The following is a 17,262-nucleotide window of genomic DNA, read 5'->3' as shown; positions in this document are numbered from 1 at the left end:
ATCTATATGAATTTCAACAGTATCAAAAAGTGTATATTTTAGAATGTGACCAATTTTCGATTTAATCTAGATCTAAATTTCTTACTCATTAAATATAATTATATTTGTTTTACTTCTAAAATATATTAGCTGCTTAAATGCTATGGATAAATACCTGTAGACTAGTCGTGTAACAAATTTCATAATTGTGTTATATTTACTAAGCTCTACGTCATTAGCCTCCCAACATTCGCTTCTCTGTATTTCCATAGAATCAGCTTCTCTCGTCAGTTCTCCCCATGTTATTTAACCTCTTGAAGAAATTTTACATCCTACTGTCAACGAAAGAAAATTGTCATTTCATATAATAATAAAAAATAATTTTAATAATACGATACAAAAGGCAATAAATTATAGAGCGCCGAAAAGGAGAAACGGCAAAGTATAGAATAAGTAAATCATATAGAAGATATTCTAAAACTATGGTATTAAAGTATGTTTCATAAGGTAAAGGTAGGACAAATTACTGGTCTGTCTGAATGTCCCAAATGAGGACCGATTATGGTTAGGGTGAGACTCGTGATCAACACTCGTTGAAAGAGCGTCAGTAGTTGCAGAATTTGATCATACTTATAATTCAAACCATTACGTGGCCTTTCGATTAGTGTTTTTGCTTATTGTTTTGATTACGCTTAGAGTTTACTAGAAACCGGCAAGATGGTAATGATGAAGCGCGAGGTTATACTTGTGGAGGGGGACTGGAGATATACAGTCGGTGTTTGGCCGAGCGGTAATATTCTGCTTCGACATATTGACCAAGACTACACATTTTATATTTAATTGAGAAACCAATGGTTAATAACAAAATTATAAGCTTTATTTGGATTTATGAAACATTATCTGTCAATGCAAACTCAAATTCAATATTTTTAATGAATACAAGACTACCCGTTATCCTTAAATAACTTTGGGTATCGGGGTCATCCATAAATGATATCACGTCTGTCGCTTATCGTCACAAACAAACAAGAAGCCACATTTAAAAAGACGTCACAACTTGGACCGTCACAACTCAGACGTTTTTGTCTTTAACAACAGCAATTTTGGCTAAGCATGGGTCTGACCTTATGGGCAACTTTATTTATATTAAATTCATATTCATTCACATATTTAAAAAATTGAATAAAAATATTAACATCGGCGTGATGTGTCTCGAACCGTACCACCCGCATGGTAACTATTACACTATCATCTCAGTTATCTAGGCACTTCTGATTAGATTAAAAAATGTGTGTGATAGTAGAGAGTCCGCCTAGCTAAGAAACTTCAGTTACGCGAATAGGCCCATTCTTTCAAATTAAATTATATCCCATATTAGCCAATTCTATAGCTAAGCAAACAAAGATGTATATAAAATAATTCCGTAGCTCTAGATCTAGAACCTATATAGATACATCCCATGTATTATCGAATTAGATGATCATTGAAGCTAAAAAGAATGATTTATATGACATATTTAAGGACTAACAGAGTTTTATGAAGAAACTCAAAAATTTGGTGTGATTTTATAATGGTTTGTATTTTTAAATAATTAATGTTGTTTTGACCTACATTCCAGATTTTAAATCTAGGATTGGCTTTCCATTCCTCCGACAGATGATCTCTAGATCTAGAGATATGTATTGTATACTCAAATTAGAAGAACTGTTGAAAATTGATAATAGTGTTGGAACCTAATAAAAATAACAAACGAACGTATCGTTAAAGCTATAGCCGACAGACAATTAGCTTTATAACGCGTTAAACTTTTGAAGGGGCAAAAAAAGCTTAGATGGAAGTTGCCATTATTGTCATCAAAAGAAATAAATCATGTGTCGTCACTATAAGTAAATTCATTGTTCTGAACTTTTATCATTAATGAATATTTTAATAAATTAATTAACGTCTTTAAATAAATCTGTAATTAACAGTTTGGTCAAAAAGAACATTATTCTCTACCTAAATAAGTATTTTACAGCTCTACACATAGTGCAGATTCTGTCATGTAACCAAGCAGAAAACAATCAATCAAACAAACAAACAAATGAATAAACAAACTCGTAAACAAACTTGGGTTTTCGTAGTATATAGATATATGGATAGATTTCTAAGGCAAAACGATAACTTGAGTACGAAAATTTTCAAGTACATAAAATGTCTCATATTTAGATTTCTTCAAATTTTTTTGTTGGCCTTCGATATACAGAATAGTAAATACTCCACGTCCGTTTTTTCTTATTTTCCCTGTAATAATACAACAATTATAATTAGCCTCTATTTGGGTGTTTTTCTTTTGTGTTATTATGTTTGTCATAATGCCTTTTTACATGTTTACACACTCGTAATGTTAGACACATTATTTGGATAGTAATTTTCTGGCGTCTCATTTTTATTTGTCAGACTTATTTTATATGCGGTATTTTTGTTTCTCTAATATCAATGACTTCATTTTTTGTGAACTTTTCTGGCATCTTACTTTCTAATTTACTTTATTTGCTCTTTTTCCTCAACATTTCATATGACGTCAGAGCGTCATAAATTCTTATGTTTTGGGTTAATGTGTTCTAATACAGGAAGTGCCGAAACCTATAATGATAAAATTGTCAGTCCAAGTCAAGTCGAGTGTGGTAAAGCTTTTACTGTGACATGTGATGCGCCACGTGCTGGTGTCCCGGTTGATGTCAAAACTCTGACAATGTTATATATTAAACAAATTTTTGGGGCAGAAACAAAAATTGTGGCACATTATAGGTTATTTGTTAGTCCATACATAAAGGAAGTAAGATTTTTCTTTTTATATCAACGTTTATATCAGAGATTAACATTCAATTTAATACTAAATTAATAATAATTTTAATCTTGCATTTTAAGGCTTGTTGCTACATATAGAATAAATAATACATTTGGCATTTGATAGCCCCTTGTTGGAAATATTATTAGACCTCCACATCAATTAGTTCTCCATCTAAAGAAAACGTATGGAAAACTTGCAAAAACGTATTTTTAAAATTATGTATTTGTAAAATTAGTAGATTTAACATAATAGATCGATATACTGGATGAAAGGATTGATTAGTAGAGGTTTTGACGGATGGTCAAATGGAATGAAATAAGTTAGATGGAATAGGTTTGATTGATTGATGTGGAGTTAAATGGTGTGGGCTTGACTGAAATGTCTTGGATAATGTTGTGATTTAATGGGATTCATCACACAGGATTGGGTTCAACAAAATACGATTGAAATAAAATGGAAATAAATTAAGAAGAATATAAAGAATGGAATGTGATTGAAATCGAATTAGACTTAATCGGATGGGATTTAGAGTGGGTTGAGACCAGAGACCAGAGTTTCTTCCGGGCATCTCTTTGGGGGGGGGGGGGGGGGCAGATTCCACCCCTCCCATCGAAAAGGGTCTACCGAACGAAATGTAATTTATACAGAAAACATAATCTTACTAGTGTCCTTCAACACCCCCCCCCCCCGCCTCGAAAATATCAAGTGCCTCCCCCCCCCCCCCCCCTCCGGAGAAAATAGTCCGGAAGAAACACTGGTTGAGGCAGAAAAGGATGTGCGCGGTGGGATTGTTGCATATGATGTTTACTCTTTTTATGAAAATCTTTAAATCTTAGAACACATCGCCCCTTCATTTTGAGAACTGGAGGTTTAATTTCTCTGGGAGCTTGCCAGTAGCAAATGCTGCCGAAAGACCAGACAACAGGAACTCAATGAAAATTGAAATAGTTGCCCCTCAGTCCAAACGTATTGATGCTGGGAAGTACGTATGCTTTGCTGTGTACTTGGTGAACGATAACGAGGTTAATACGGAAAGGTACCAGTATCTTACAGTGACAGGTGAGTTCAGACTCAAAAATGACATTTAACATTCCCCACGATTAAAATGAAACATATTCAATAAAATTCAGATAAGTTCGCATGATGAGTCGTACAGCCATCACGGCGATTTTAATTTGTATGCGTCTTGGCATTTACAATGTATTGTTTGTACATTATGTTTAAATCTGCTAGATGCATACAATGTCAGCAACGTATTCAATTTTTTTGATGAATTTGAAAAATCGTCCTATAGTTTATAGATGAATATTCTTAGTAATTTATTTTAACTTAACTTATTTAGGTCATATAAAATGAGACAACGCAGAATAACCCATGCTTATCATATAGATAGGCCAAATCAAAACGTTTTTATTGTACGCAACGTACACATTTAAAGAGACTGTGATTGTTTGTCTTAATTTATTTATAACTCAAACTTCATTTTTGACATTTTAAAATATTTACACAGTTCGAAACGGCACGTTGTTCAATTTTATGCCTCTGAATGACTATGAACTGGGACCATATGAGGCATTCTATCCCGCACCTTCCAAAGTCAAACTAATTTGCAGTCTTGAAACAGTAATGTAATATTTTCAACAGTTTTTTAGACAAAATACATGTAAGCCCAGACAGGAGGGATAACTAATATCTAACTTTCTAGGCTTATGTATCAAACTGTCCGGTCAGTGCAAGTCCGACTAAACCCAGACTGGTTAAACTCTAACCTTAGTCTAGATAAAAAAAAAAACAACAAAAAAACAAATAAGCGTATCAATTTTATTTACATTTAAAAAATGAAACCATCAATAAAAAACGTAAACATTAAATCAAATTCCAAACATCCTAAACAAACGTATAAAGATACACTAAATAAACAAAACACAACTAACGATGGAATATTATAAACCTTCGATGCCTCGGGTAGTCTAGATCTCTGACCGACAGAAAACCTTCCTATCCCCTTCGGCAATCGAAAACTTATCAAATTTCCACACATGTCATGCTAACACAACATTGAACCAAACACTAAACAACCAAAGCATCCAAAACAAAACATACAAAACAATTCATAAAAAACAATCCTAACAAAACAATACTTAGAAAACACCCAGCCAAGTTGCAAAAGCAACCTCGCTCGAAAGGGGGGAAAAAGAAAAAAACAAATCAAAATGCATGGAAAATATATAGATAAAAATAATCAAATGTTTAAATACTAATAAAGAGAACTAGCTAAAGCCTCGAGTAAAATACTAATCCTTACTAACACTAACACTATTCTGAAATACTAAATTAATTCTTAAAACACACCAAACTACTGTCTTACCAAGAACGCCATTGAACCCAACAGGGTTAAATAAGCTATTCACACAACATCCATGTTGGCAACACCCCGCTAAGGCCACAATAAAGACAGACACAAAGCAAGTGACCCCAACATGACGTGGCAAAAAAACATCACAAACATTATATATTAGATCTAATTACTATCTAAGACAACCACAAAAAAAAAAAAAAATAGCGACTAAGCCAAACTTTCATTGTCGCGAACTCACAATAACAATTTAAATAATCTAGTAAAATGCTATCAAAACACTCACGTTTACAGAAGTTTAGGAAACCAACCTAACCGTCCAACTAAACCACGTAGCCTAAAATTACAAGAACGTCACAGGTTCAAGTCACAGGTTCAAAAAATAAAAAAAAAATACATTTTAAATCACCAAAAAGAACACACTACGTGTGTACCAGGCCGCTTTCATATTCTAAACATAAAAATAAAACAATGTGAAAAAACAAATATGCCTCATCACGACCTACATTAATGACTCTTTTTTGAGTAAAACAGAGCTGAAAATCCCGCGTTACCGGCTTATATAGTCAGTAAGCGGAAATGACATTCTCAAAGATTCCTCACAAAATAATTAATATATTAATTAACAAATTCCAAAGCGGTTTGATGAAAACTAACGGCGAATTTCTAGCGCCTTATATAAGCATACTATAGAAACTAATTCTTTTCTACGACCCCCTCCACCCCGATAAATCGTGAGGTTGTAAACCAATTCTTATGAGTGCAAGAAAAAAATATTTCAGTTCTTGAAAAAAAATAATAAAAGAAATCAAAGCTGACCAAAATCCAAACATCTTTGTATATACTGGTATGATGTGATAAGTTCTATGGCCCAGCAGTCTTCATGCATTTAATATTAGTTGTGTACACATCCCCAAGTATTATTAAATCGGTTAGATAATACGTGTAACTGAAATAGAAGAAAATTTCTTGTATTTAAATGAAGATAATATTCATTGTAAATTTAAAATGTTAGTGTTAACGTAGTAATAGTGTACACATTTTTGTTTGTTTTATTGCATGTAAAGGGTAAGGTTTTAGGCATACATTTTTTTTTCAAACCTAAACGAAAATAAAAAAAATGCCATTAACGCATCAACGCAATGTACCAATTCTATTTTTGCAAGTGATTAGTTATTTGGAATTGCAGTTAAATTTTTAAAATTTTGAGAGTAATGTCATATAAATAATATTCTATGTGTCTGTCTATTAAACACTTTTATATGTATGATAATTATGTAGGATTTCATGACTTTTTTACACACATCAGTTTTTCATTAAATTTACGAAATAAAAGTATAATATAGAAATAAGTACTATTTATGTAGATAGTTATTTCCTTTTAAAATTAAAATAAATCTTTTATTATTACAGCAATTAAAAGACGTAACCTTTCGATGGATGTTTGGTAGCAGATTGAGTAGCTTTAATAGCTTTCAGCATTATTCTATACACAAAGATGTATCGTTTTCCGGGCCTGTAAAGTTTAATGTAGGAACAGACTGTTTTTACAAACTACATTCGTCCACATTGACGGTTACAACAGAAGAGAAGTATGACGGCTACATGTATGTGTGTGTGGCTACAGAAAACAACAAAGATACACTAGTTGGCAATTTGACAATATATACTGTATTAGGTACAATTATGCTACTTTTGTTTAATTATAATTTAATACCATTGTATTTTAAAGAATGCAAATAAATTATGGGGTTCACAAAATTAAGTAAAAATCAGGTTAAGGTAGCTGAATTATTAGTGGCATAGAACCGAAATGGTTACCTTCGTAAATAGTGGGTAAACCAATTCGTTTCTTTTTTTCTGACGATTTGGACATTTTAAAGGGTATGAATGACTGCAGTTTTAAGTTTTATTCTCTGCTTTAAAACGGCATTATATGTTATTAAACATTTATTTGCTATCAAACGCATGATTTTAAAAATATTTTCCCTATGTACTTTAGTAAATAATTTTTATCTCTAAATAAATTTGTGTTTAGGGGTTACAGTGCTTGGAATTTGAAATGGGTTTTTTTTGCTTTGCCTTTGTTCGAGTTGGGAAAATGGACAAATGTTAACATATTACTTACATTTTATTTAATATTACATGTATTAATCCTTGTAAGTACAGCGTATATAAAGTTCTGATTACTAGTGCACATTTACAAGGAATTTAGTCAGTTTAGTTTACATCATCATATTCCCTCGTACGGAAATATTTTGTGACTTATGACAAAACATTTCTGTTATTATTGGAACTTTTTTTTACATTAGGTTTTCTTTAGTATGGTTAATTAATTGTTTTGGTTAAGCAAATTAGATATATAACTCAACTAATTTTATTATACATTTGATAAACGTGTATCTTTCATTTTATTCACAAAATTTAACAATCATTCGTAGGTTAATATTTCAAAATTTTAACAGATACTTTGTTTATGGTACTTTGTACCAATGCGTTTATGAAACTCAGTTCTATTTTAATATGTTAACATTAACAATAAAAAACTTGTTTTTATTACAAAAATTAATAATTGATTATATTGGTAGCCAGGAAACTAGCAAAAACAAAAGCGAAAATATTTTGAACATAAAAGAGGTTCACGTTGGAGGATCTTTCAAAGTGACATGTGACGCATCACGTGCTGTCGTTCCGTCATTTGTTAAATCTATTATGTCGTTGTACATTGCCTGGACTAATGGGACCAACAAACCATTAACATTAGCTAGATACAGAGCGTACTTGCGTCCTTTCGAAATAAAAGTACGTATCTTATAAAACCTTTTACTAGGTGTTGCTATAATATGCTACACTTAATACAATTTTAATAACGTATTTCATACATGAGTAGGCTATCTATATATCAAAATAAAACTTTATATTTTACTCTAATTGTTTAAGTTTACACCCACCCATACTACCCGTTCGCCCACTCCATACATACTACCACCCGCCAATCTACACATATCCCCTCCCGCTCACTTACACAACCATCAATCCACCCACACTTCTATTAATTTATCCATACTCCTGCTCGCCTTCTCTGTAAACCAAACGATCGACCGGTCTACCCACCCACTAATATGGATTTATATTTGTCTTTCTGTATATGATTGTGCTTACGAATCTTTAACATCGTATTTTATTAAACATACTATATGTTAATCAAGGCGATTTATAATGTTTAGTCATGACATCTGTTCATTTGTTTTCTAGTCTCCACCAGATGTTTTACCCCCAAGGAACTGGACATTTCTTTTTGTAGGCAACTTACAAGGAACAGCAGTTTATCCAAACAACAGAAACACAATGAAACTGGAAATAACGGTCAATGATGCTACGTGTTCTGATGCTGGATTGTATTATTGTAATGCACAATACGCTGGGAGTGTGTCCACATTTATCTACCAGAATCTCACAATTTTAGGCTAGTATTTCGTCGCGAGACGCATTCATCGTTTGTAGATTTTCGTCATTTTATTATGTAGTTTATTTAGTTAAAAGAAAATGGTAATATTTTAAAAATAGCTTTTACTTTGTACTATTGTATTTACCTAGATTAAACATTTTTATAAATAATTTATTAGAACATCAGATTACAAGAAAATATTATTTTTCATTAATTTTCAATCTTCGTGATCAGTCAATAAGATAAATCTGTTTGTAAAAATAATTATTTGCTTATTGTTCCTACAATGGAACAAATAAATTTTGCTAATATATTTTAAAACCTCAACAGGCAGATTGGTTCCTGTGTTGATGACGTTAACCCCCCAGAATGCCAAGGGACGGGGCCCATATGATTCAGTCAATCCCGCAGGGTCCAATGTTACTTTGACATGTAACGTCACTGCAAGTATCGTTATTGTTTTGTTTATAACAAAAGTATAACCTAAATGTTGTGAAACTATACGTGCAAAATGACAGGGCTTAAAGTTGTGCAACAGTGTGTCAAACAATAAGGTGTGTGCTATATTTAATGAAGTATTCTTAGGTAAACAATGTCATTCGGGTCTCTGAGTGGTAGATTTGTTGTATAAAAAATATATATATCCCATTCTTGAGTTGTTTTTGTTTTGAGGAAACAGAATTAGATTACTTTTCCTTTCTGGTAAAAGAAAGTCGCTCAAATGTTGAAAGGAAACTAAAATATTTGATAAAATACTAATATGAATGTTTATCAACATAACTGAAATGGCACTTAAGTTATCGTGTTTACAGGAAGAAAGACATTTAGAAATGCAGAGAAATATTTCCAAAACTGCGTTTTTTTTCAGACTCTAGGAGTTATTAAACTTCGAGATTTGTCAAAATTTCAATTGTTTTTGCGATTAATATAATTTTTCTATACTCCACATAAGAGAAAGTAAAAAACTATCTCGCATCTCAGGCTAAAAAATAGTGCTAAACCTAGATCCGTTGAACTTAGACCGTCTGACAATCAGAATATGCAACACGTATACCAGACGTTGTCACATTCAGTTTTAGACCTGGCTGAAATTTCAGGTCATAGATGTTTGAGTTACACTCATCACCTGTTTGCACTAGCACCTAAGAACAAACGGAGAGACAAGGGGAACAGTGCATGCGTTAAAAACCTGATGAAAAAAAAACTTCGAACGCCTTTTCGCCAGCAGAAGTTTTTACATACGAAGAAATACAGAAGAAGCTCCTAGTCTTACCTACATTTCTAATATCTGAACATTGGCTGAAGCGTATAAACTCAACAATGTAATGTTGCTTTGTATTTGTTATTTTCTTATGTAGGTCTGTATTATTGCAGGGACCGAGAAACTTAACCTTTCAATGGAAGTTTGGCAGCAGGTTAAGTAACTTTAGTAGCTTTACGTCATATCCTGTACAAAACGCTGTATTCGTTTCTGAACCTGTGTTCGACAGTACTGTTTTACCCTGTGTCCAGTATTTTCATTCGTCAACTCTGAGGTTTCAAACAGAAGACAAATATGATGGCTACATGTATGTGTGTGTGGCTTCAGAAAACAACAGAGACATAGTTGTTGGGAATATGACTATATACTCTAAACCGGTAACTTGTTGTCCTTGCAATTGGATTGGTATTATAGTTCAATCATAATGCTTTTATTTTAAGAAATCAGTGCACTAAAATTTTACTTCATATCAGTGCATAGAGGAGTATCGCACTGTTTACTTCATTCGTTTAATCTTGCGATATTAAACACCTACACACAATGTAAAAAATTCAGTAATACTGCTTTTGAATTTATTTTGTATGTAATTTATATACTTCCTGTTATGATACAAATCAGGTTTTAAAAATAATATTGATTTTAATAATTTTTCAGTGACATCTGCGACACTGCTGAAAACTGTATGACACCAAATACATAGTTGTTATATTAATTTTTCGATAACTCCTAAATGATGTTTTAATCATATTTATTATTGATTAAACCACATTTATCATCAACTGTCTTTGTACTTTTGTGTTGCGCTCAACGATAATAGTTTCTATGAAAACAACACAAACAAAGATGATTTCTTTTGCGGAAAAGAATATTGTAAAACAGGTCCAAATAAGGGACACATTTTATGTTAATAAGGAAAGAAGGTAAATGTAAATAAGAAGGGAGTCATTTTCCCTTAACTGCAGAGTATATTTTTATATATGAGGTGATGGCACTTCATTGCTATCGGGGTTTAGAAATGATTTTTATGAATATTTTTTTTAGTAATAAATTAGAATTAGATTAGGAAAAAGAATTTCGCATCAATAGAGGACAATTTGATACATTTAAAGAAAAACAATTAATTAAACATCTAATTATGCCACGTTTTATGTCTCTGTAGAACCTAACTCTCAGAAACGTTAAAGAGTTGGTACTTCTCTATTGTTAGTAAATATTATCCAAGCCACGGTTACCTAATCAATAGATCGTGGCTACACATAGTGTTGCGAAGAGTTTGCAGGGATTGCTGACTTGTTGTCTAAACCAAACACTTTTTAAAAAAAAATGTCTGTTGTTAACGAGTCACTTAACTTTTATAAAAAAGGGGTCGCTACTTAAAAAAAGATTGGGAATCTGCGATCTAAGCGATCTGATTTCTAACAATAGGGCTTTTAAGTCTCGATATGTGTCGCTTCAAATTCAATGTCTCATTAGCCATGGAGAGATATACATTTTCTAGTTAAATTAATTTTTTAGACATGACTCCCATCGATAAAAAAAACAGCTGTTTGTTTCAAGGCTTCAATTGAGGAATTTAAGAAAGACAATGCGAATTTCGTGACCTACTTTCAAGCTCTATTGCGTACAGAATAAAAAGTGTCTAGCGGAGATCGAAGAGTCGTGTTTTAAACACACGGTCTATTATTGTACTGTCTATTTCTTCATGGAAGTCATACATGAATGTCCTAAAGGAACTGAAAGGTAGTTGCAGTCAAAGAACAGGGATTTATTTGACGTCATATGTGTTTATAAGGGGTTTAGGGGGCTTAGCGTGATATTGATTTGTATTGTGCAGAGCAGCCGACAGACCTTTTTGAGCTGAAACGGTGTTAGGATAACATTGTTACTTTTGTAATTGTCAAGTAATAAGAAACTATGTAAAATGCTAAGAGTTTTATATTGAATACTTATGCAGTAAAAAAAAATCTGTTTAAGATGGTAACACAATAATGGGAATGGGTATGGGTATAAGTATAGGTATAAGTAATGATGTAGGTATAGGTGTAGGTAAAGTTGTAGGTGTAGGTGTAGGTGTAGGTGTAGGTGTAGGTGTAGGTGTAGGTGTAGGTGTAGGTGTAGGTGTAGGTGTAGGTGTAGGTGCAGGTGTAGGTGCAGGTGCAGGTGCAGGTGCAGGTTCAGGTGCAGGTTCAGGTACATGTACATGTACATGTACATGTACATGTACATGTACAGGTTCAGGTACAGGTACAGGTACAGGTACAGGTACAGGTACAGGTACAGGTACAGGGACAGGGACAGGTACAGGTACAGGTACAGGTACAGGTACAGGTACAGGTACAGGTACAGGGACAGGGACAGGTACAGGTACAGGTACAGGTACAGGTACAGGTACAGGTACAGGTACAGGTACAGGTACAGGTACAGGTACAGGTACAGGTACAGGTACAGGTACAGGTACAGGTACAGGTACAGGTACAGGTACAGGTACAGGTACAGGTACAGGTACAGGTACAGGTACAGGTACAGGTACAGGTACAGGTACAGGTACAGGTACAGGTACAGGTACAGTTACAGGTACAGGTACAGGTACAGGTACAGGTACAGGTACAGGTACAGGTACAGGTACAGGTACAGGTACAGGTACAGGTACAGGTACAGGTACAGGTACAGGTACAGGTACAGGTACAGGTACAGGTACAGGTACAGGTACAGGTACAGGTACAGGTACAGGTACAGGTACAGGTACAGGTACAGGTACAGGTACAGGTACAGGTACAGGTACATGTACAGGTACAGGTACAGGTATAGGTATAGGTACAGGTATAGGTTTAGGTATAGGTATAGGTATAGGTATAGGTATAGGTATAGGTATAGGTATCGGTATCGGTATAGGTATAGGTATAGGTATAGGTATCGGTATCGGTATAGGTATCGGTATCGGTATAGGTATAGGTATAGGTATAGGTATAGGTATAGGTATAGGTATAGGTATAGGTATAGGTAGAGGTAGAGGTAGAGGTAGAGGTAGAGGTAGAGGTAAGGAAAATTGAATGATAAGTGTTCTGACTTTTTTTTAAAAAATGCTGTTTGCATAATCTAACCACCTTGATACCAGATGTGTTTACTGTTAAGCTTACAAAAAATCGTTAATGCACAATTGGGTATTTGTTATTGAAATCGTTAAAAGATTAGTCAGTTCCGTGACTTAATAGCGTTGATCGCTATTGGTGCCTAAATCAGCAAATCGATAATCTAGTATCGATTCGAATGCACCGTATATAAGAAGCACAGGGAGGATTTATTTTATGCAAGCTAAGAACAACAATAGTAGGTAAGATACTATTTTTTTTAAATTCATAGACAACTATGCAATCAGTAGCGTACGCATGGGGGTGGGGGGAGCAGGGGGAGCAGTCGCTCCCCCTCTGGTCATTTTCAGCAAAGTGGCGCCTTTTTGGAAACTTTTTAAACTCAAAGTTTTAAACAATGATTTTTGTTAAAAAATTATTTTTGGTCGGCACATCTATGTAAATCACAAAATTTCTTTTCATGTAGCAATTAAGCAGAATTGTACTATATTCTAGTAGCCTCTACGTTTACAACACGTATTAACAGCTGTATCAAGTTTATCATTCTAAAAAAAACCATTACGATGCATTGCAATTTAAAAAAACCTCTACGGTTAGTACCACTTGGCAAGAATGTGTTAAGTTTAAGGCAACTGTATAATGTATTTGCTTAAGAAAAAATTGATCTAGAAAATATTATACATAAATCTTCACACATAATTACTTTATATATACAGTTTTAATCATGTAATTATTTTTAAAAAAATTACAATACAGACACAAGTACAATTGATGTGGCACCTCTATTTAAATTTACTGATGGGCAAACTCTGTAGGGGTGGGGACATTTGGACAGGGTCAACAACGTCATCACGATGAAGAAGTAGTATTATGACAGTTTGGGCGATAGTGATTACGATTACAAATTATATGAAACAGTTACAACCCCCCCCCCCCTCCCCCCATGGACCCCTCTGTAAAAAATAGTGTCATAATACCATTGCTACTTATTTAAATCTATTTCTGAATCAGTATATGTGTGTAATTGAATATGTGTGTTTAGAACAATCATCTAAAAACTGACGCTATGTTCACTCTGTTCACAACACACACCTCACCACCATAATTGTTTAGAGCGACATTAATGTCACACCTAGGTATACACTGGGTTGGATAATTGACCTAAAGTGACAGTAGTGAATGAAATTGAACCCCCCCCCCCCCCAACCAACCCTGAACTGATCTGTTAAGTACATTTGGGAAAACGCGTAACGAGGTACTAAAGTACCATGCCGCCAGAATCATAGCTTTTAAATCAGGTAAAACTCTGTGAATATTGTTTTTGCAATTACCAGTAAAAAGATGTGTGATCAATACAGTGATCTAACCCATACCTGATCACTATGTTAAAAAATGATCTTAAAAGAACACAAAAAGCAGTACTTAATTAAAAGATGTATAATCTGAACTAAAAAGACCAATAATTTAGTTAAATGTAAGCTATTATTACGGATGTTTTTCTATAATATTTAAAGCGTGTTTTTATACCAACTCTGATTTAAAAAACTTCCATTATGCTATAATGCTTTAGCATTTATGATGACGATATATTTAATTCTGATTGTAGAAAAAAAATTTGAAAACACGAATACTGTTAAACAACTATATTACATTCTAAAGTAATTATTGATTTGTTTTGACATTTATAATTAAATATGTAGATATATACATATTTATATTAAGAGCGTGATTATTTCCCCAATTTCGCTTGTCCCAGGAATTATATTATATATATATATTGTTTACATTGATACATTTTTTGTTTTGTCGGCCTACATTGTGTGTTTTTTTCTTATTTCTTCAAGTGCTAATAACAATTTGTTTTACATCATAGCGAAATAATGACATACAGCTAGTATATATATATATATATATATATATATATATATATATATATATATATATATATATATATATATATATATATATATATATAAATATATATATATATATACTAGCCGTCCCGGCCAGGCCCTGCTCTGGCTTCTGTGAAAAACCTTTCTGTTAAAGACCATTACCTGTGTGTTTAGTAATCATCATAAACCCGGCATTGCACACCCAAACCAAAACCAAAACAACAAAACGCAAACATAACGCTAACACAATTACAAATACAAACGAAAACAAAAACCTAACAACTAACCCAACCACAACCACAAACACCAATACGAACACAAAGAAAAAAACAAACTAAAAAGCAAACGAAAACAAACCAAATCCAAATGCAAAACCAACCACAAACCCAAAGAAAAAAACACAAACGAAAAAACAAACGAAAACAAACCAAATACAAACGCAAAACCAACCACAAACACAAATACAAACACAAACGCAAAGAAAATAAAACACAAACGAAAACGAAAAAAGAAAGAACAAAAACGAACCAAATCAAAACGCAACCACTAACGCAAACCCAACCTAAACACAAAGGAAACACTAACGCGAACATAAACGCACAGTGCTCAGAGTCTAGCCCGGGGGCGGAATCGCCTGTTTCAGCTTAATAAACGACTATAGTACCCCAACTTATTCATAGTCTTTTGCACTCACTTAAACGAACGTAGGCGCCAAACCAAACACGGGAGGCCCGGGACCCCAAATAGCACCCTGTCTGGGCGCCAGAGGACGCACCATGACGTCACCGCCTGATTGAACTTAGTAAACGACTATAGTACATAACTTATTCATAGTCTTTTGAACTCACGCGAACGTATATACCATAGCGTACACCGGAAGGCCCGGGGCGCCAAATAGCACCCTGTCGGGGTGCCGGAGGACGCCCGGATTTGATTCACTTGAAGACTATAGTAACCTTTCTTACCCATAGTCTATCGCACTGTTAAAAACAAAACTATGCAGCATAGCGCTCACATGATAGCCCAGGGTGCCAAATCGAACCGTGCAAGGGCGCCGGCGGACGCGCCTGTTTCAATTTAGTGAACAAAAATGATAATACTCCAAGCTTATCCGTAAATGGAAAGAAATAAACATATAGGATTTGTAGGACCTGGCTTATTAAATGTTATTGATTTAAAAAAAAAATAAATATTGAACAGTATTGAACGGACACAAATTTTGAAAATTCATAAAAAATTAATTTGAAGATATGCACTTAAAATTTTTAGCTGATTACCCCAAAATATGGAAGAAGATTATGAATTGATTGTTTATTGGACTTAAAATGTAATATTTTGTGAATGGTGGAAAACCTACGAAGGGGTTAATTTTTCAAGATTGCCGCCGTTGTCATAGTTACCAAGATTTAAAAAAAAAATTTTTAGTGGAAATGGATATGCGGGTGTATCTTAATAAAGCTGTAAAGAAATAACTGTTTTCTAACGAGTATTAAAAAAGTTTTTTTTACCGGAGCCTTCCCCCTTAAGTTTCATACGTAGCTTCCTGGTCCTGTTCAATGAAATCAATTGATTGAAAGTTTAAAAAGAAATGTCTCAGTCTGTCAACGAAAATCAATGCTTATTTTTTTTTAGAAAATGAGTGTAAGCGGAAAGAACTTGAAAGTCCATTCGGGACTGGTGATCATTGGAAGTATTATGTACAGTTCACATATTTAGTTGATCTTAGCAAACGATGAGACATTCTGATCAGTTGTATATCTAAGCCTAGCCTCCTATAGTTTTAAAAATTTGAGTTAGGTACACATCTGAGTTGGGTGTTCTCGAATTTGAGCCTGTGATCAGAGCTCAGGACTATTGGGTCAGAGGTCATGCGTTCTACCACCTATTGTAAACTCGTAACTTTAATTTTTTTTTTAAATCACAATAGGCCATAAACAGTTAGTTCTAATTAATTGGCTTGTAATTTCTTTGGCGACTAAGAAAATTCCTTATGGGCCTAAAAAAATGAATGACACCTAAGGGGACGGAGGTGTGTTTTTTGACGCGTGTGTCGTACTTACTGTATTCTCTGTTTTCTTTTTGCGTCTGTACATCAAACAAATGCCAACAGGCTGTATCGTCAGCTCTGTAACTACGACATTATAATATTCTCATGCATATTTTTTTTGTTCAATGTTGGTGTGAATTTCCAGCTTTCACACATGTTAGATAAATTATCCGTTTTTATACAGAGTTCTGAAACTTCTTTAGGCCTAAAGTAAACAGCCATTTATTTATTACTACTGACATAGGTGGTTCTCGACTCTCGGTGTTGTGATTGTGTGTCTGGTGGTTGGTGGTTATGAAGGGGCTAAAAATAATCTTGCTAAAATGAATACAGATTGGTTAGCCTGTTTGTATT

At 33.7% G+C, this 17,262-nt stretch overlaps 1 protein-coding gene across 1 annotated transcript; it reads left to right on the top strand.

Moving 5' to 3' along the window:
- The first annotated feature begins 696 nt into the window (after positions 1 to 696).
- LOC131943697 (uncharacterized) lies at positions 697 to 7,134 on the top strand. The gene is made up of 5 exons (XM_059303911.1): positions 697 to 750; positions 3,649 to 3,871; positions 4,323 to 4,435; positions 6,582 to 6,846; positions 7,052 to 7,134. The coding sequence occupies exons 1-5, from the start codon at positions 697 to 699 to the stop codon at positions 7,060 to 7,062; spliced, it is 666 nt and encodes a 221-aa protein (XP_059159894.1). The 3' UTR covers positions 7,063 to 7,134.
- Positions 7,135 to 17,262: the final 10,128 nt, after the last annotated feature.

This window comes from Physella acuta, unplaced genomic scaffold (assembly GCF_028476545.2).
Source record: "Physella acuta isolate Inbredline_101_S28 unplaced genomic scaffold, ASM2847654v3 ptg000464l, whole genome shotgun sequence".
In the NCBI taxonomy this organism is placed as follows: domain Eukaryota; kingdom Metazoa; phylum Mollusca; class Gastropoda; family Physidae; genus Physella; species Physella acuta.
The sequence above is the reverse complement of the archived record's forward strand: the minus strand, read 5'-3'. Positions and strand labels throughout refer to the sequence as shown.